This window comes from Chroicocephalus ridibundus, chromosome 2 (assembly GCF_963924245.1).
Source record: "Chroicocephalus ridibundus chromosome 2, bChrRid1.1, whole genome shotgun sequence".
NCBI classification, from domain to species: domain Eukaryota; kingdom Metazoa; phylum Chordata; class Aves; order Charadriiformes; family Laridae; genus Chroicocephalus; species Chroicocephalus ridibundus.
Window position 1 is genome coordinate 74,338,130 of NC_086285.1, and position 21,554 is coordinate 74,359,683.

Genomic DNA, 21,554 nt, shown 5'->3' on the forward strand with positions numbered 1-21,554 from the left:
AAAAAGAAATATTTCAAAAGGTATACTGTCAACATGCCAATGCAGTTGCGTGCTTAATTCTGGTAGCACTCAAAGTTACATTGTAGCACTTATATAGATGTAGCACTCCCTTGTAATTTATAAACAAATTTCAGAATTTTCATTTTATGTCTAATTGCTTGGAATTAGATTAGGTTGCAGTTTTCATTCTAACCACCAACCTCCACATTTTTCCTTAACTGAAGTACACATATGATGAAAAAGGATATTTACAAAAACAGAAGAGTAACTGAAAAAATTCTCACGTTAACCATTGTTTTTCTAAGTCTTATTAGTCACATACTTTTTTTTTTTCCTCCCTAACTGATTCATCCACACCTCATTACACCTAGGAATATTGTGTCTGAAGAAGAAAATTAATCATTTATGTGGAGTTATAAATGTGTGATGTTGAATGGCTATGTACAAAACCATGCAGCTTAATTTGTTCATGATATAATATTCTGATTTAATGCAGGAAAGGCATTATTAGAATATGCTTAGTGCATGAAATACATAAATTAAAACAGAAAATAACAATCAAATCAGTTTTTATAGTTATTAGAGCTTAGACTTCATAACAGCTTCCACTCAAATGACATTATACATGCCTCCCCACCAACAGAATCGAAACAGAAATTGTAACCAAAATAAATGTCAATATGCGATATGTTGAAGATTAATACTATAGAGTAAAAAAAAAAGTGTACTTCAAAAATAGAAAGCTATATGACACAAAATCAGGACTACTCTCTTTGGTCCACGTTGAACGTTCGAATCTGGTTAAATTATTGGTTTCTTTAAAAAAGTTTCAACAGTAAACTTCAAATTATATCACTAGTCATGGTACACATTAGTTTCATAAACTCAGAATTACCCATGAAATGGAAGGCAATAATTATTTGGGAGTATAATCCCAAAAATAAATTGTATTAATGCATTATTTGTTCTTTACTAGAAATTAATCATTAACAATGCACAGAATGTGCCTAATGAGACAATGCAGACAGTCAGAGAGCTATTTGAAGATAGCGCTAAGAGATCCTGTGTGGACATCTGCACAACACTGTATTGTCCAAAGGGAACCAGAGTACCATCAGTGCCATTCACACACAAAACGTCTTTGTAGTCTAATATCAAGGCGGGGGACGGGGGTGGGGGGAAGGTTATCTGAAGTAATTTTCTTTTACTTGGACAAGTTATTTCAATTGTTAGTGTGTGCAAGGTATAGAACACACCCAAAAACATCACTCATACACATATATACACTATATATGTATGTGTACATTGCACTCTGACTAGAGCACCTTATGTTTAACAGTGCTGTTTCTAAGGATGTGGAATGAAACTTCAAAGTTTCACAGACATAAGGCCACTTACACTTCCTTTCATTGCTGGAGTTATGCAGTAAGTTCATGCTATCACCAAAGAATACTTCATAGACAAACTATTTGTCCTCATATAACTCTCACAAGAAATAGTTAAAACCAATTTTCTATCAAACACATACCTTTGTCTCTGTTAAGCCACTTAGGCATTATATTACCTGCTTATTCTTTGCTGCCAGGTGATAATGCCATATGAAGCAGAGACAACTAAGCACCTAACAATGTTTTAAAAGTGATTAGAATGACCTATGCATAAAAATAAATTGGAGGAAGGTAACTTTGCATCTGCAAAGATGCCTCCTTGTCAAAGGAGGAAAGTCACAATGGCAACAATTTAATTGGCACTGCAATTAAAATAAACAATGACGGTCATCAATAAAAATTTTGTATATGCATTTTGTAGTTAGCATGAGTCTGTTATCGTTTAACTTAGAGAAAGACAGCAAGCCATTGATCAGTGGTAGCCTAGTAGCCTCATACAATAAATAAGAATTGAAATGCTTGAGGAAATTTGGAAACTGGGAAGGAGTTTAAGTGTGAGGTAAAGTCATGAGACAATGTCAATTACTGAACACAGTGCTTCATGAAACAGATGGTTTTGATCCACACAAGCAGTTCCAGGTTGTCAAACAGAAGTGTTTTAATGTCTATTGACCAAGACATTATATCAAATAACCAAATTAATTAGAAATAGCAAAAATAGAACAAGAATGAAGATATGGTAATTTATTTTTTTAAATCCTCTCCCCTAAAAATATACATAACAAGGCACATAAGGAGAAATATCTTCAATTATTTTATTATTCAATTTGAGTTAAATACCTGAAACCAGTCTTCTCAATATTTAAAAAAATGGGGAGTTTAAATTGCCTTTTACAGATGTAATAATTTCATTGTCTACTAAAGTGCAATGATTGTTATGCCAAAAAGTATCAGCAGAAAGTAAAAAACTACAAGACAAAAAGCCCAAACCATGAAAAATAAATAAGTTTTTGAAGACATTCAAAACAGTGAGAATATATGTATTCAGCCACAGTTTAAAGCAGTTCAAAGCCAAAATATAACACTGAAAGGTTTATAAACCTATGTTTTACCTTGTTCCCTGCAAAGTCCATAACTTTGTACATTTTCCAAACAAGACTTAAATACTTTTAAAGAAAAAAAAAAATATTAGCATCCTTAGCACTTGAAAAAAAACAGTTTGTGGAGTAAAATAAAGGCAGACAGGTTAATTCATTATAGTATTTTTAAGCACTAAGCAATACGCCTGGATTGCAAATTGTATTTTAACCATATTCTTTTATTTGCACGGTAGGTGCCAGTGGTTTCAGCAGTTCTGAAAGTCTTTCTGACATCTTAATAGCAAAACCTTTGAGTAATTTACTCTTCCCGTCAGCATTAAAAGCTGACTCCTGAAAGCATTCAGTTAGAGGAAAGATGTAAAAGATCCCTTATTCCTCACACTGAATTTTGTGCCCTTTAAATTTTGCATTTCATAAATAATTAGTAATTAAACTTAAAATGTCTATTCACTCCAAAACATTCACATTTAAGACATTTCACATGCACAACACTACTGTCCCTTTTAAACTAGAAAAGCACAAACTACTGAAGTCTTTTGAAGTACTTGAAAGTTCCAGGTATCTTAATCTTTCCAGAGACACAAAGTGTTCAGAAACAAGGTAGTAAATACATTAACGCTGCCCCACTTCCAAACTTTTGTAGTATAGTAACTATTTATTAAACACAACATTTTTGTTTGGTAGAAAATCAGAACATATTTTTTTTACCCCTTTCTATTTTCCTCGTAGGTGTACCCTTTTAAAGTCTGTTATATTTCTGTGTTCTTTAAAGAATACATGTAGGGTTATGAGTCCTACCAGTGCTTAAATAAATATAGTGAGCTTATGTGCAACAAGTGGCCTTTCTGAGCTTTTCAGAAGGACTGGTAACCACCTCTGCTTAAGACAAAATAATTTCAAGGAAAGCAACAATTTAAGATTTCTTTGTGCATACGCAACACATTATACTTAGTAACCCCCATACAGTCTCCTTAAACTACTGCTTTCCGACAAGCTAAACCCATGAAGAAATGATGTGCTGAGCTTCAGAAAACTGCCATGAGCAGTCCTACACATAATGCTAATTACATCAGGGTTGCTAAAGTTGTGGTTCTTAAACCCCATCAATGTTCATCTATACTTCAAAACAGACCTAACAGTTAGTTTGGATGCTGAATAAGAACATTCAGTATTCAAAGATATTCTGCTAATACAGAAGTCAGTTATCTTGCTATTTTTCCTGAATTCAAGTAGACTGTATGTTCACAGCATTCTTCTATAATTACAATTTCAAAGCTTACCCAACCAACCGTTAAGAATTAAACTCCAAGTTTGGCACATGCAGCGATTTTCATGAGTGTCCCTTCATTTTATTACAACACTGTTAAGAACAATAATCCCATCACCAAGCATTACCCTGACTGGCAGCTAATTCAAGGTGCTTTATCTCAACTTCTCACACATGGATTGCACCTTGCCTGCGATTGAGGCACATAAGGCGCAGTGCAGAAGTACAACAGTTCAGACACTAGAGGACAGTCTGTTCATTTGACTGAACCTCTAGATTTGGAGTGCAGGTTCCACATAGCTTCCTTCTTCTTGCACTAGAATTCAAGTTCGTAAACTGATGAATCCACTTTCAGGAAGCTTCTTCTCAGATTAAAGATTTCTTTAAACTAGTGGATTTTTTTTTCCCCTTCTACATAAATCTCAAAGCGTTGCAAGAATTCTTGAAAATGAGATAATTAATGTCAGTACTGTCTGTCCAACACCAAAGACAAGAGCTTCTAAGGGAGCCATATTCTTTCCTGCTACTCTGTAAATTCCAGCTACTGCAGCACCTAAGAATCACAAGAAAAACAATGATCAAATCACAGAAAAAAACCCAAGGCTGAAATACATGACAAATTTTTTACCGTGTCTATGCATCAACTATTTATAGAACATTACCAAACACTGTATTACTTCATGGCATTATGGAATTATTAGCCTTGCTTGTATTTTTCTAGTTACACAAATCCTTTAGGAATAATTTTCACAACTGAACCAGATTAACTTTTCCAACATCAGTTCGATTTAAGAAAACTGAATCTTGCCATTTCTTGTAGACATCTTCAAATTTTTTTTTATATTTTTGCCTTCTGCTAATTTGAAAAAGCAGCAAAAAAAAAAATCCTCTAAAAATTGACTGAGTTCTAAGCGTGGTTTAATATTGCTTATGTGGGCAGGGAGAAGACAACAATAGTAAAACTGTTTGTGTCTACAAAATAACTGTAAACACACATTTATCAGCTTCATTTAATATTTCAATTCAATAAGCTGGTCATATTGTGTCAGTTTAGTTTTGTCTTAAGCTACTAAATTGTTAACAATTGTTCAGCAAATCAAGCAAAACATGAAAAAGGTCAAAGTATTGCAGTTATCCATGAATGTGTACAAGAGGAAATTTCTAACCAGCATGATTAGATTTTAAGCTATATCACATTAAAAATTAAGAGACCTTTTTCTTGTACAGTTGCGTGGAAATTCCCATTGAAAGTATAACATCAGAAGGCCAGGATAAACCAGAAACAAAATAATGTACTCTAAAAAAAGCCAGGTGCTAATAACTCCTTTTTACTGTCTTTCACATACTGAATTTATCACACGCGTTTGAAGAACAAAAGTCACAGATCAAATGTATAGCTGTGACATCTTGGAGTAAATGCCTAAGAAAAAGATAAGTCTTCATATCAATCAGTCAAAAAATAATATGTTAATGACAAATAACATTTTCTGCTCAAACAACTTGGAGCCTTTTAAGGATACTAAAATGTTCATTCAAAAAAAGAAATACAGGCTTGTATACAGCTGTGTCCATACATAAAAAATTTACTCAATCTGAACCTCAAAAGTTCACTTAGAATGAAGCTTTTATTAAATAACGTCTGAACTGATATTTTCTATACAGTGCTTCCTTTCCTTGCCTAAAGAATAAACATTAAGTTTATTGTCCTTTATTTCAGAATGAATTCATTTTTCCTATAGACTGAACCCCAAAATTTCATTATAGGCCTTCAGTATGTATGGTCTCAGATGCTACCTGATCATAATTAAATGCTTTCAGATATCACAGAAGCTTTTTCAGGCTCAAAGAAAACTGAAAAGCCACCAAAGTTTTTCAAATAATAGTCAAGAATTAAAAAAATTTGGAATTTCCTTGTTTTTGCACAGTCACTAACAGGAATAGTATGCTGAAGTGATCAAAACCCTATTAATGACACAGAAATACATTGAGTCCCAACAGATCTTCTGAAAGTACAATCTGTATCATCTGATAGCTTAGAAAAGTAACACCTAATTTTTACAAAAATTTTAGGAAGAGTAGAATTCACTAATAATTGTGACCATAACAGTATTTATAAACACTATTAATCAGACTGTTAGGTGAGTAAGTTTGGAGTTGTTTGTTTGGGTTTTTTTATTGTTGTTTTTTAAAAAACAACACATTCTGTACAGGAGATTTTGTCAGAAATATCTCACCAGAAGGCTAGCTTTACGGTATTTCACTCAGCTACCTTGCATAAGCTTTGCCATTTGTTCCTTGACTATCTGCTGTCAAAACACGAAAAAGATCCTTTAGACAGAGCCCAGTACAGACATTAAAGTTATTTTGGTGATTGAATTCTCGAAGTGAATTCGAATCAGCCAAATTGGGATACCATAATTTGATGCTATTAGATAATCAATAACAGAAAGTTTTGGCTTCTGGAGAAAACACTGAGATATTCTGGAAAATATCAATAATAAAACCATAAAAATTTGGGGTTTGTTAATTATGTATTTATACTCAAACAACAGTGTGCAATACAGCCTGTAATGCATAACCCAGCACAATTGTCACCGAGCCAAAGTATACTACCATAGGCTGCCAATGAGGAAAATGAGAATATGTCACCAAAAAGGAGTGCGCTCAGGGAAAGGAAGAACAGACCCTTCTGGATGAAATACAGCTAAAATCCTTGCCTCAAAATGCCTGACATTTATCTATTCTTGGGTGTGGGTTTTCTGGATTTTTGGGTTCTTTGGGGGGGTTCTTTTGTTTGTTTTGACAGTATTCACTGCTATTTAGTAATTTTTTTTATATACCTTTTTTTATAACCATGAAGTTCCGTGATTTTTCAAAGCCTAGAAACTGTGGGGTTTCTCGCTTTTCTATACGTTAGTAAACAGATCCCAGAAGGCCAGAAAGTTTGAAAGGTCTACTTGAGTAAAAATATGCTTATATTATTTAATAGTCTATACTGCATTTATTCACCTACACAAATGATGCAGAGAACTGTAAATACAAAATGGAAACTGAAGTCAGTTTGCTATTTCAATTGCTTAAGCACTGGACAAGGCATATCCAAATGACTAAAGACTTGAAACTTCATCCCAGTTTGCAGCACAATAGCTGTTAAAAATCCTCTATTTAATATTTTGACACTGTAATTTGTCTTCAGAAGGTCCCCAAAGAATTTCTTTCAGTATGAAACAACCCACTGCTGTCCAGAAACAAAAATACCTGAAAATAAAAGTATTTGGCTATCCAAGTTGCAATGCTCTGTGCAAAACCTTTGGGAACCGCATAACAAGTCTATAGTCTAAGCTTGGAGAAATTCTCTAGTGAATTTACACAAACACAGTACTGCTTACTTGTTTAATGTTTTGACCTGTAAAATTGGATGCCAAAGATACAACTGTGTTGCTCCTCTTTTTATGCATAGATAAAAGACAAAGTACTTTCAATTTGAGAATCACTGAACCTGAACCTTTCCCACCACAGAATACTGTAAAAGTCTCCGCTTGGATATTCCAGCATCACATTTCCTATCTTCCGTTTTTCAGAAATCCTCATGCATGATTGATCTTCTCAGAGGGCCACTGCCATTTTAATCGCAGGACAAAAATCAGCATAACTTGTAACGTAAGGCCCTCAGCTGGTTCCACCTCACCTTAGCAAAAGGTTATAGTCCAGTTATACTGAACAGTTGCTAAGTGATGGAAAATCTAGGCTGAGAAATACACAGCAATTAAAACAACCTTTTGAGAAAAGTCTTAACAAAACTTTTCATTAAGCTTGCATTTTTATTTAACCTTGAAAACCAACAGGCAAGAAGGACTTTCAGTAGCAATAAGAAATAATCTGTCACAAATCATCCATGAATATGTCCAAAGCTGAGGGAAACCACTATTCTGACTATCTGGGCAGTACACAGAAAAACGGGAATGAAAGGCAGCAAGGCTGGCCTACAGTTTAAAAGGTCGCTAGATTTACAGTCCCTTACCCTCAAAGGCCTTTCAAGTTAGACCGTCTAGTCAACAATACTGAAGACCCTTGGGCAGAAACTGCTGCTCAGGTTTACATAGGCCGCATTCAATCCATTGATTTTAATGTTGAGAACTCCTTACCTGCATTGTTTCAGACAACAAAGCACAAGCTTCTTTGCTGTGAAAATAATATTCACTGTTTCTTTTCCCCTCCCAGACAGAAAACTCACCATGCTCCTATTTGCTTTGGAAAGCTACTGTAATCTATTTATAAGACAGATAAACATAGCTGGATGTGATAAGGCCAAAGACTGAATAAAGTGTCCTACTAATCTCATGGCATATATTTCAGTATTGACACAGATAATGGAATATCTTAGGAAACATAGAAAAACAATATCTGATACCAATAACTCAAGATGACAACAGCTAAGCAGCATTTCCTAAAAACCCTCTTGGCAACATCACTTGTGTGCCATATTTGGTCAGGTGTAACACTTCTGCACTTTACTGCATAAAATACTGCTGCTTTCTGCAACATTTTAATGACGCGTATAGGTTTTAACTATACTCTCTGAACATTTCAGCATGCTGCTTTAACAGAATAATGGTTAACATCTTATCTGTGGATGCAATGCCAAGAAATAAAAAATGTCTAAAACGTATCTCAAAATGTAGGCATTAGACTAACACAATAAGAAACTCTGTAACAGATGCCCTTGCCAAAGAACATTTTATCTAGAACGGCATAGCTTAATTTTATATTTTTTTGGGGGGCGGGAAGTCTAATGGCCTTCCTCCCTCCTTCCTCCCTACCCCAAATAAACTAGAAAGAAACATTCTGGCCAAGCCAAAACTGGAAAGTTCTTTCAAATCCATACGACAAGTGCAACTTCTCCAAACAAAGAAACAAATTATCTTAGCTATAAAACACTGCCTACATTGCACTTCATTTCTTTTAAAAGAGCAACATCCTATTCAGGTGCAATTTAAAAGTCTCCAGCGGGCCAAGGAAATGAGCAGGAATTCAGCCTTGTCACCAATGGAATCAGGATCTCATTTCCAAGAGAAGTTCGCGGTTTTAAGGGTACTAAGAGGTGATCTTGATCAGGAAATTTTGACCAAAAAAAATCTGCAACAAATATGGTAGGACAGGACTGCTCTTCCTGATCCCCAAAAGGTATTACCTGCTGACCATACACCTTTTGAATAGCTTAGTACCAAAGCTTTCCAAAATGAAAGAGTAGGGTGATTTCTGCACTCCTCTAACAATTTATAGTAGTTTTATCTTTACACAATAGAAGAGCAACTCAGCTGTCATTATCATTAGAATAGCTATACCTAAGGCAAAATCCTTAACAAACAATTAACAAATCACTAAGAAAAAGGTTTTTGTGGTTTTGGGTTTGTTCTTTTTTTTTCTTTTTAGAAGTTAGATTTAAAGAAAGAAAGAAAAAAAAGCAACAAAACAAGAGACAGACTTACTGGTTATCATTGCTCCAGTTATAGAACCCAGAAATCCAATGCTGACCACAATGACAGAGATCAGCCTCCCCTGCCTATGCCTCTGCAGCATCACAAACATTAATACTCCCACAGCACCATGGACAAAGAGAGAGGAGAAGAGAGCCCAGAGGAAAACCCAGTACCACATCTCTGAAAGAAAGGAGTCAAATAAAGGGTTAATATTTCTGAGACAATAACTTTATAAGTAAGAAACTTTAAAACATTGCATACAATCAACAGTAAGAGAAAAGCAATACTAATTTCCATCTTAAAAGGAATCAATGTGACAACACCAGCATATGCTCTTTCAGTAGTCTATCATAAAGGACTAACTTTATTATGACCAAAAGATTATAAAAAGGATTCTGGCACAATTCCTGATTCAGATATATCACTACAATAAGTCCATCATTCTTTTAATGATTTCTTTAAACAATGTTAATTGCAGTTTCTTACTAGGTATTGTAACTACTCCTGAAGAACGAAATATTCTCTGAAACAAACAATGAACCAGGAAAAAGTCAAGAACTGGGGGGGAATGTTTGTGGTTTGTTTTGGTATTTTTGTTTGGGTTTGTTTTTTTTTAAAGGAAGAGACAGCATCAGGTAACATCAAATGGGAAAACTGAGATTAAAGACTTCAATTTATCTGCCTAGGAGCTGTAATGAACTATTGTATCATACTAGCTTCAAAGGCAAAAATAAAAACACTACAATTTTAACAAGAAATTTTAACATGTCTAACTCCTTGCTTCTAATTCCTTAGCACAGAACTTCACAGAGACAGGTAGTCACTATTATTTAAATTACTAAGCAAGGATGGAGAAAGTACGGAGTACAAACATTTCCCTGAAGAATGCCAGCCATGATCATTACCTTCAAAGAAAAGAGCAGGAACCATCCATGAAACTACATAAGAATTAAAGAACCTTTCTCACTTGGTGGCAGTTTTCTAAAAACATTAACTATAACTCAAAATGGTGGGGAAATGCAACAAATGGGATTTTTTTTTTTTTTTTAAATCAACTACAGTGGGTATATATCATCACAGAATTCAGCAAACTGAGGCACATTTTCCTGGTTGTCATAATCCCGTGAAACTCATTAATTCAGACTTTTTGCTGCAGTTCCCCCTCAAAAAAAAAAACAAAACAAAAAAACCACAGTTTCCTTACAACAGCAGGATACTTATTATGAGGTGGGCCTGTATTATTGCAGCTTGACACACATCAGTTATTTGAGGAGAAATAATACCAATTAGCTAATTTAAAAATACTTAGCAGCTCAAACAAAACACGCTGTGAAAGGATGCTGAGAAAGAATAGTTGCTAGACAATAACCACAGCCCTTTGAGTCCAATGTCAATATTGTATATAAACATATAGGACAAATACAGTTTAAGCTTTTTCATTTGTCAGTACTTTGAGAGTAGACTCAACCCTTCCCCTTTTATACAGGCAGAGAAGGCAAAACTGTGTCATAGGACAACTCCTCTAAATTATGGTAACAAAAGGCTTTCTTAGGAGAGCAGCAAGGTAGGTGGGTGGGTGGTAAACCTACATTCAGTTAATACTAACAGCTGTAGTTCAAGACATAATGTCTCCGAGTGCTTGGATATATGCACTTATATATTGAAGGCAGCTCCAAGCAGCTCTCCTCAGATCCTCCATCTCTTCACCCCTGACCCCAAGTTGGGTCTCAAAAAATCTTTGCAAAAGGATAATGACCACAGTACTGTTGTACTAAATGTCTCATCTTTCTCAGAAGCTACTGTGACAGAGCAGTGGCAGAAGTGCCAAGTAGTCACTCTACAAATACCTGATAAACCCCCTCACTAGCATTAAGAGATTGACTGATTGTTGATCTAATCTGCCGTAGTCATGGATAGTTTGGGAGAAGAACCTCTCCTGCAGTCTTAACAGGCCTTGTCTGTTATTAGCACAGTTTGGGTATTCCCACTGTTTTTTTTCTAGTCAAAGCAAATAAGCAAGGAGATTAACCAAAGGATCTATCGATACAGAACCTGGCAGCCCTGCTAGGCCTATAGTTTGATCATAGGTAAACAAGCCTTAGGACATGGGGAAAAAAAGTTTACTTTCCTGCAAACACAAATAACATACAACTTTGGGCAGGAAAACCCTGTCAGGAAGGAACACTCATTCTTCTAGCATACATCAGAAGAGCTACCAGGGAAGACCCTTTCATTTACAAATGTCACAAAACCAGATTCCTAACAGCCAAAAACACTATTCTATCCAAATGATAAAAACTAAGCTCCTGTCCCATGAGGGATCATTTCCTCAAGCACCAAATAGACTGTTAGCTGATACTTAATAAATTTTAGAGGTATGGACTGAGCAGACTATAGTTCAGCAACACACTGAACAGGTCCTCAAGTCTAAACTGGTTTGTCAACACTGGCAGCGAAAAAACACAAGGTCTATGTTCCACTTTACCATACGCATAACTATGAAGAACAAATGTTAGAGAAAAGAACTCTAATATGGGAATTAAGGATGTATCTAGTAGGCAAGATCAAGCGTTTCCTTGCTTGCATATGTTGATCTCTCAAGACCTTCAATCCTAGAATGTATTATGTGCATATCTTAGATCTTCCATTTTAGTTCTCCAGAGTAATGTGGTTGGGCCCTTCTCCCAGATTATTCAGAGAAATACAAAATGAGACTGCTGGCAGGTAAATGCAATGCAGAATGCACTATTTCAAAAGATAACTTGTTCTTACACAGAAGAGGATGATTTGCCTTGTTCGCCAGTAAATACTGTAGTGGAGATGCTACTTATTTTCTAGACACAGTACTCCTCCCTGCAATCAGATCTGTCACACAATTTTCATACCTCTCAGATTATACTGATACACAAAATACCCAGTAAAAGAGAGGCCTGGATCATCAGAGTGGAGTGCTTACAATGTTCTTGATCCAAACTTTTATTTCTCTCGACTAAGACGGATGCAAGAGATGAAACATCAACTACCAAGAAAAAGTAAGGACCTCTTGCAACATTACCAGAGTAAAGATAACTTGATACCTCAGTGATAGACTATGAGAATACATACTTCAAATCCACAGTTGAAGAGAATGCTTCATTCTTACATGGGGTTACATGACAACTGCAGGCTTCCAAGATTGCCAAACACTCTGTAACTACACCAATGGTGCATTGATTAGTATTATCCCATCATCTCTTCCACACTTTAAAATGAAGCTTCTGGAATGTGTGCTGTTGTGGATACCGAATACAGGCAGGTATCAACTGATTTCATAAAATTACATCAGAATGAGACAAACATGCCCCCATTTAACATGAAGCCCAAGAGCAGAAGACTGAGTTACTTCTGCTGAGAAGGGACCTGCAATTATGGCAGCCTGTTCAGCAGCCAGTTATTCTGAAGTGAACGGCCAAAATATAGATATGTTCTGGGGAGGAGAGCTCTTGATATTGTCTTTCTGCAAACATATCTGAGGTACAGTCCCAGGACACTGAAAGCTGCACTTTCATTCTCTCTTAAAATGCCATTGCACCTGAAAAGCTTGAAAATGGACCAAGAAAGTCTGTTGGAATCCAACTCAGACACTGTCCACTGTCATTCCCTGTAATTTCCACGGGGTTTACTAGGTACTGCATTACCTTTAAGGAAATCAGTCTTTGTGGTCATTATCAACCCTCACTATGTAGAAAAGGGAACTGATTTCCAGTCTTAGGAAGGCTTATTAAGATGACTATATTTTCAGAAGAAAAGGAAAGACTGACTACTCCCCTGTAACTAAGAAACCAAAAATATTTACAAACCTTACACAACAAAATAGCTGCGTAGTCAGTAGCTATCTTGGGTCTTATTTACATTCCAAATAAAGCTCAAGGAAAACGCATCACCCCTCACTTCATATTTGGGGCAGGAGATGTGAGAATAGAACAAGCCCCAAATGTCCCATTGGATAAAGGAATATAAACTTGAGTTTGTTGGTACATGGTTTCTTCTCCTACTCCTTGAAAGCAACACACATATTGAATGCATTCAAAAGGAAATTAGAGAACATCCAGAAACATTCCTTGTTCCACACAAATGCAGCTGTAGCATTTAAAGAAAGCAGTTATAAACCATCACTTCACAGAGGCTTAGGTTTCCAAGTCAAGAGCATTGTAAAGTCAGTGACACAAGAAATACAGGTAGTGTTACACATACCTGCAATAATCCAGTACCTTTTTATTATAAATTATTCACAATAGCTTATCATTTTGCTGAACTGACTGTAGATGCTAAATGTTGTAGGCATTCACTTCGGAACAGTTGGGGGAAGGAACACCTTTGTTTCCAGCTGAAGATAAGAGGGAGTAAGGACCAAAAATTTGTTTATTTGGGAAGGAGACGGAAGGGGGAAGTGAGAGGTGTGAACAGAAGTGTTAGGGACATAGGCCTGTGATACTCCTATTTGCAGAAGGCAGGCAGCAGGGTGAGAGACACAGCAAGCAGTTGAGGACTGGTTAACTGTCTTTATCCTGTAACTAGGCAAATTACTAATAGATCATCTTCTATTTGGAGTTGCTTTTTTTATTTGGGCAACTCCATCAAGTACATACACTCTAGATTATCCCCTCTCCACCAACTTGCATATTTAAATTTGTTAAATGGAAGCAGCTGAAGAGCTTTTATTTACCAAGTTACTAGATGAACAGAGAGACTAGAGGAATATTTTTGTTCTCCCCTTCCCCTCACAGACATTCTTCCTAAACACTCTCACTTGCTGCATGCAACAAGAACTAGATTTTAAAAGGGAAGGAAGAGAAAAGTCTCCCTGAACAGGAAAAAAAAGTACAGTTCCGACACTTCGTCTTGTGGTTGGAACTATTCTAGTATCTCCCCTCAGTACCGAGATACCTCTAATTTCCTGAAGAGTTGTTATTTGTTTTTTCCTTTTTTTTTTTTTGAATAGTTGATATAAGCAAGGAATAAACAATAATTTACATTGTTGCATCCTGACACAAAATAAAGAAAAAAAATAATCACACTACTCAACAAATATTCTGGGATGACAGCTTACCTAATTATCATACAACAGTAGCATTTTAAGATCTGGTATTAAAGAAATTGAGAACTTGATCACAGAAAGCTTCTTAGTCATTGATTTACATCATACCTTTCTCTTGCAACGTTGGCTTTTCTAGTGAGGTACTCAATGAAACACAGCAATGTATTTGCCATGAAACTTCTACAACGTAAAAAATTGGAGTAATTTATAATCATAATTCATGAACCTTTCATCACAGTTATCTTTGTCATGGTAAAGTAGCTGTTAAACCTGAAAGATCTGTAATTCAGAGACTCATATCAATTGACTATTTCACATAAGCATTTCCTGTTCTTTGGCTACAGACGACACAATTAGTAAGTGACTACATATTTATGAGCAATTCTTCTGAATACAAAAATGTCTTTAGATTCCTGGGTAGGCATCATCCACTTTGTTAAGTCACCACCTCACTTCATTAAAACATCATCTCAGTCCCAGAAGCTGAAACAGGACAAATCTCTTTTGAGCACTTTCCATAGGAAAGGCCCGAAAAGTCATCCTTTCTTATTCTCCTTTATATGTCCTTTTTATGCCTGGTAGTTCACCACACTCACTTATTTACTTCTGCTCGTTAATTAGACCAGAGATGAAGATGACTGAGTAAGCTGTTTAACATAGATGGACAGAGTAAGGAGGACAGCCAACTTTTTAAGCAAACTGGAGGAGGCTTCAAGCTCTATAAAACCAGAGGACAACTTAGTTATTCTTATCCTGACAGGTTAAGGGCAAACAACTTAAGGTAGAGGAATTTCTGAGTGGAAGAGTTCAAAGTTCACTAAAATTCAGTATCATCTAACTCCAGAACCATGATTAGAGATGATCCTCAGAAAAAAAGTGTGCTAGAGTAACAATGAGAAGCAAAGAATGAGTTGAGGATACCACTGAGAGATGCCACTAGAAAACAGAGGAAGAGAACGTGGACCTCTGGACACAAACGGTCAAGACTTGTCTTGTTCAAAAATAACCAAGTAGTTGAAAGATTTGCAATATCTATAAGGATGAAGTGAGACTGAAGTGTCTTAAGAACACGTTGGCACAAAAACTATTTATGTCCTATATATTGATTCATATTCTAAGAGGTATAAACTTATCTACATGATCATTGCTGCTACTTCAATAAATAAAGCATGTTGTAAAAAAAATTTCAGTCTTTGTGTAGCTATACTGAATAGCTTGCTCTTTTCATGATGAGCTGCACATATGGAGTACTTTGCTGGTATGGTAATAACAATTTAGCTTTATCTGGCAGAGAGCTCCAAATACTAACGTAGCCTCAGTTTATTTAGTCATGTACTCATAGGGCTACCCTAAAGAGCCATGAATAAAGTAAAACTTTAGAAAGACCTCCCAGCTTCCTTTCCTCGACCCTAAGAAAGTTTCAGAGTCTACTTTCAGTGTATCCAAATTACTTTAGGTAGCCAAAACACAACTTATTTGTATCAAAACTCCACAGCTGACAAAGGAATGCACTGGCAGGAAACTAGGAAAGATCCAGTACCTACTATCTTACAAGCATAGTGACATCCAATCTACTGCACAGAATCCAGAGCTTTTCGTATAAGGACAACTGAGATCCATGTTTCACGTTTATTGAAAAATCTTAGCAGTTAACCACTCTCTTAAATCATGTCTTCAGTTTATGTTCCTTTCCACTGGTTGTACTTGGGTGGGGATTTTTTTTCTACCAGAAGAGCTGCAAGGCTCAAATGACTTGTAATTTATGCCCTATTACTTCAGTTAGGGTACTTCTTCGCTAATTTAGGTATTTATACATATCATACATACATTATTCTTATGTACTACATATACACATTATACGTATCATATCGGTGTAGGCATACACCACCATCAAGACCAGGACTTGAGATTAGAAAAAGAGTTTTTAAGCATGCTACAGTTTAGAATAACATTCATATCACTTCTAACTTATCAAAACTTGGAAGTTGCACTCCATCAATAGCTTTATCTTGGGTAAATAAAAAAATGCAAAGTCAACACACAAAGTATATAAATGCTAACATTTTCAAATACTATCTATATACATGAACACGCTGTCCTGCTGCCACTCAGCATCAGTAAACAGAGTCCTTCATCTTCAGTGGTTTTCTTTTTGATTAGTACTTCGCTTGTTTTGCCAGATGAATAATGATTGCCTATAACATTTCATAAATCAAGACTGATCACTCCAAAAGTAAGCATCTCTCTTGATATTCTAATCTATGTACGCAGCCTACCACTATTAGCTACAGTTAAGTCAAGCAATAAGTATCTGCGCTGTGAATACAAAGATACAAATTTAAGTCAACAAGGTAGCACGTGTTGAAATTTGAATTAAGCAACTGTATAACATTCTATTCCTGTAGACTTATAAACTCAAAACACTGTTAAGAAATGCCAGTATATTATACCTGCAAGCATAACTCAGCTCTTCACATGTTACAGTTTTTTCTTCATCAATGGGTCCTTTCCTTAATTATTGTATTACCTGGTATTCTCTAGGTTTTCAGGACTATACTGTCCTGGTTGTTGTTTGGAGATGCTAACTTCTTGCTGCATTAAGTGGAAGAGAAGCACGTGCTGAAGAGCATTTAAATCATAAATTACAGACTCAAGTTACAGATACATAATCCAGGCAATCAGGATGAAGCTTAGGAAAAGAAATAGACAAGGAGCAACTTCTATGTGATACCCGTAATCTCTTTAAAATGTTCACTTTCAACAAATTCAGGAGTTATTACTGTCCATCACTCTAAAATTGTAGATTTTTATTTCAAAGTGTATTAAAACAGTTGTGGAGTCTTGAGCTCATCGTCTTTGGACACTGGGGGTGCGGGGAGGAGAAGGAAGATGATTCTGACTTTAGAAGTCATACAGTACAACTCTGCATGCAGTGGCACAGAGAAGATGAGAGTTTCCTCAGAGGCTAATACAAAACACATTCAGACTAGAAGCTTATGTCTTCGGAACATGCAATAACTAGATATAAACAAAATGTTTACATTGGTTACAGGAAGAGTAGAAACATTGCTAAGTTCTTCATTGTGGAAGCAGCCTTTAAACGTAAATATTTATTTTAATGGGCACTCAAAATGTTTTTTTTTTTTCCAGTTCAAATTCAGCTATTATCTGACTTGTTCTAGTAAACCCTGATCTACCACTAACTCTAACACACAACTGGTCCATATAAAGGAGCTTTTTTGGGGATTTGCTGGAAGAGGTAAAACATGACAATGTAAAAGCCTCCTCTCCCATGGTGACTAGAGACTTACCTCCACCATTTACAGTAACACTCCTCTTCCTCCCAAGTGAAGGCAGGAAGATATGAAGCAAAGATATCATGTTGGTGGGACAAGGTTCGCTACAAAGAACAGTGCTTGCAGCTTTAGCTATCGCAAGGTGTACCTGCGTATGCGGTGGGAATGAAGTTGTCTGCAGTCTCCTAGGTATTTTGGGCCACGAAAGATGTGATTTTTTTTTTTTTTTATGTTGGACCTGAATCAGTTATATAGTATAAAAATAATGGTTCAGTTTCTCATTAAGGGGGGGAAAAATAAAATCATAATTAAACCATTGAGGCTTGAAGCACTTCCTGGTTTAGGCTGGAGTTCATATCAGGTCCCTGTTGAAAGTTTTGGAAAAGCAATATATTTTAGAGAAGTTTGCTGATAAAACTTAAAAGTTGTGTGCAAACATAATCAACACTGTTTCTCTAAACAAGATAAGTTTTCATTTGTGCAACTTAAAAGCCAAGTCCAGATCACAACTTTAAGTACAAAAATAAACACAAAGCAGTCTTAATGAATATTCATGGCATACTGTATATTTATGAGTTTCTTTCCCCGGTACTCTGAAGAAATTTCTCCTTATACTTGAGAGATATGCAGAAGGGAATGAATTAAGCAGGCAAATGAGACAAACTCATTCACACACCTATTTTCTTAGCATGGAAAACCAGAACTTCTGTTTTTGAACAAAGTTTACTTCTACATTTGGTAAGTATTTTAGGAAGGGTTTATGTAAGTTTAGTAACAGCTGTTTCTTGATATCAATTATTAAAGCCAATCTCTTAAGATATAATCAGTAACACTGTATCTTATATAGAAGATTTTTAAATCCAGTGAAAGTTATTAACTGTTGACAGTCCATAAGAACATTCAGCACAACAGGTTATGGCTATAAGGACAACCTGCCTTTAAGCACCAAAGCAGAAACTGTAGTGCAATTACAACTGACACTGACATATTCTCCAACAATACTACAATGGATAAATGATTCTTTTTCATATTCTATAAATTAAAAAGAACAACCACTCCACATTAAAAATACCTTGTGCAACCCGTCGTTATATTGCAAAAGCACGGAGAAACAAACTGTTTTGCTTACTTAACACTCAACACTGAATTTCATGGAAACGCCTATGTTGTGTAATGCTGTAATAAGAGAAACTTTATAGAGGATGTCTGGCACAAAGAAAAGTTAAACACATTGCTAACTTTTTCCTTTAAGAGTACAAGATGTATTTTTATACGTATGCAAAAACAACAAATCACAAAACGAGCTGTATTAGTGTGTCACCACACTAATACCTGGAAAATTTAATCATCAGACACACATCTTAAAGTTTGTAAATCAAATAAAAAAACCAACTGTATAGCCTTTATATTACATTGGGAAGTATCCTGGAAGTTAAAAGAACAGGATAGATAATAAAGCCTAAGATGATCAATTTCTGTTTGCTACAGCTTCAACTTCAGCTACCTCTCTATTTTCATCATATTCCTTCTACCTTGAATAGATTTCAAAAAAAAAGAAAAAAAAAATCTATCAATCATTAATACGGGGTGGGGGGGGTGGGGAAGATAGCATAACACTTTTTCATAAATATCAGAATATTTTCATAAATATTCAAAACATATCCCCTTTACTCAACATTTTCCACTTGTCTGTCACCACTGAATATACCCCTATACAAAGTTGAAAGAATTTACTTGGTAACATTTCTGCTATTGACACCAAATGCCTGCTTATTCAGAGCTGGAAACTTACACTTTTCTTTACACCTGGACAGAATAGGAAATCAGGAAACTCACCTCTTCGTTATATGCCTTGCGTCTCACAGTAGCCCATACCCATTTTTCAGCACGAGACTGAGCAGAAAGTAACGAGTTCTTGCCAAAGCTAGCTAAAAGCTCCCCTCTCCTAAATGAGGATGAAGACCTGTCTCTACTTTGGTTCACATTATTTTTTCAGAACAGCTCAGTCTTTAAGTATCCCTGATGCTTAAGATTATGTCTATTCGTCAGGAAACATCTGCTACCCCATTAACTCCCACAGCTCTTTGTCCGGAGGTATACTCAGGGTGGTGATGGGGAAGTCCCTGCTTCTCACATTCTGTTTCACACTCTGCTTTTTTATAGCTCTGTCAAATGCTAAGGAGCATATATACACACAAAAAAAATAAAAATCAAACCACCAACACTGCCCCAAACATACACCAGCCTTCCATACATATTTATACACCCATACTTTCTACAACCCTTTACTCACATGCAGGTACGCATCAATTTGCTCATTTACGTACACCTTATACCGTTAGTCTTTTATTATATACATACACATAAAAGTGAGTGAACACATGCACATCCTCAGCTCCTTTACTCATGCAGATCGCAGGTGCACACACCGGTGCTCCCAACACCTAACACACAAATCCTTCTCGCTTTCCTGAGGATCCCAACCGCGCGTTATATGCATGCTCAGGCAATAAGCACGTATGCACACACGTACACATGCATACGGACTCGGGACACACCGACACCACTCCTCCCTGCGTGTAACAGGCAGACCCCAGCCCTACACACCGGTCCTACACCCACGCCCTCCATTGTGTGCCACCGGAGCTCGCACCCCAGCCACGGAGGGGCCCCCCCGCCGGCTCCCACGCCCACTGCGCTACTCGCCCACCCGCACCCGGGAGCGCACGCCCATACCCGAGCCACTCTCCAGCCCCCTCGGCCACCCCACCCTCCCGCCTGCGCGCCCACGCCCCGCCGCCGCCCGGTTACCGGTGAGGTTGCGGAGGACGGTGCCGTGAGCCCACAGGCTCAGCACTTGCTGCACCGACAGGTTGATCATGGAGTTGTCGCCCGCTTCCACCTTCATCGTGGCGGGTGGCTCAGCGGGCCTCGCCTCAGCCGGGGGAGACGGGCGGCAGCGACGGCCTGACAACCGGCAGGCCGGACGCCTCTCGCCGCCGGACGGCGGGGCGGGAGGGCTGCGGCGGCGAGAAGCAAGAGGGCGGGGAGGCGGCGGCGGGGCCTCGGCGCCGCGGGGGAGACATCGAGGACGGCGGGGGAGATGGCGGCCGGGGCCGTGGGGGAGCCGGGCTATCGTGCCGGCCACCGGCGCTTCCCCGCGCCTCAGGGACAGGGCGGGGCGGCCCCGAGGTGCGAGCTGGCGGGGACGGGCGATGGGGCCGGCGCGAGATTCATCGTTATCGCCACCGCCTCCTCCTTCTTCTTCGTCTTCCCCATCAGTAACGGCCGCCACTGCCTCACCGGCGGCACCGTCGCCCCGGTCACCGGCATCACCTGGCGCGCGGCGGGGAGGGGCGGGGCCGCCGCGAGGCGCCAGCTGCCCCGCCCTGAAGGGGGGGGGGGGAGAGAGAGGGAGGGGCGGGGCGGCCCCCGCGCAGGCGCAGCGCGAGGAGCCGGAGGGCGCGAGCGCCGCCGCGGCCCCCGGCGCTGTGCGGGGAAGGGGAAGGGTCCCGGTGACCGTTAGGCCGCGCGCGAGTTGTGCCCCTCTCCCTGATTGGTTCTCGCCACAGGGACGGGCGCGCCCCGCGCGCCCGTGGCACCGCCCCCACCCCCGCCTCCCGGCCGTTGGGGCTGTTGGGCGGCGGCGGCGGGGACCCCTCACCGGCCAGGCGGGACCGAGCCGCGTCCCGGGAGGCCGTGACCGGTATGGGCAGCGGGAACAGGGCCGACTACGGCTTTTCCACGCAGCGTTTAAACACGAAGCCCCAGGGAGCGCAGGCGTGAGCACCTCCGCGGCCGCCGCGGCGGGGTTTGAGGCGGCCCGGCCACCCCCCTGCTCGGCGCTGAGGGCCTGGCTGAGGAGACAGGACGAAGCGATGAGCGCTGGAGGGACGGGACGGGACAGGGCAGGGCAGGTTATGCACACAAGGTGAATTTTAGTCAG

The 21,554-nt window shown here is 38.5% G+C and overlaps 1 protein-coding gene across 1 annotated transcript; it reads right to left on the minus strand.

The window, feature by feature from the left end:
• Positions 1–2,685: 2,685 nt before the first annotated feature.
• Positions 2,686–20,990, minus strand: TMEM170B (transmembrane protein 170B). Its single transcript, XM_063325915.1, has 3 exons — positions 20,420–20,990; positions 9,245–9,415; positions 2,686–4,308 (listed from the first exon to the last, which is right to left on the minus strand). Exons 1-3 carry the CDS (start codon positions 20,514–20,516, stop codon positions 4,178–4,180), a joined length of 399 nt encoding a protein of 132 aa, XP_063181985.1. The 5' UTR covers positions 20,517–20,990; the 3' UTR covers positions 2,686–4,177.
• Between the last annotated feature and the right edge of the window lie 564 nt (positions 20,991–21,554).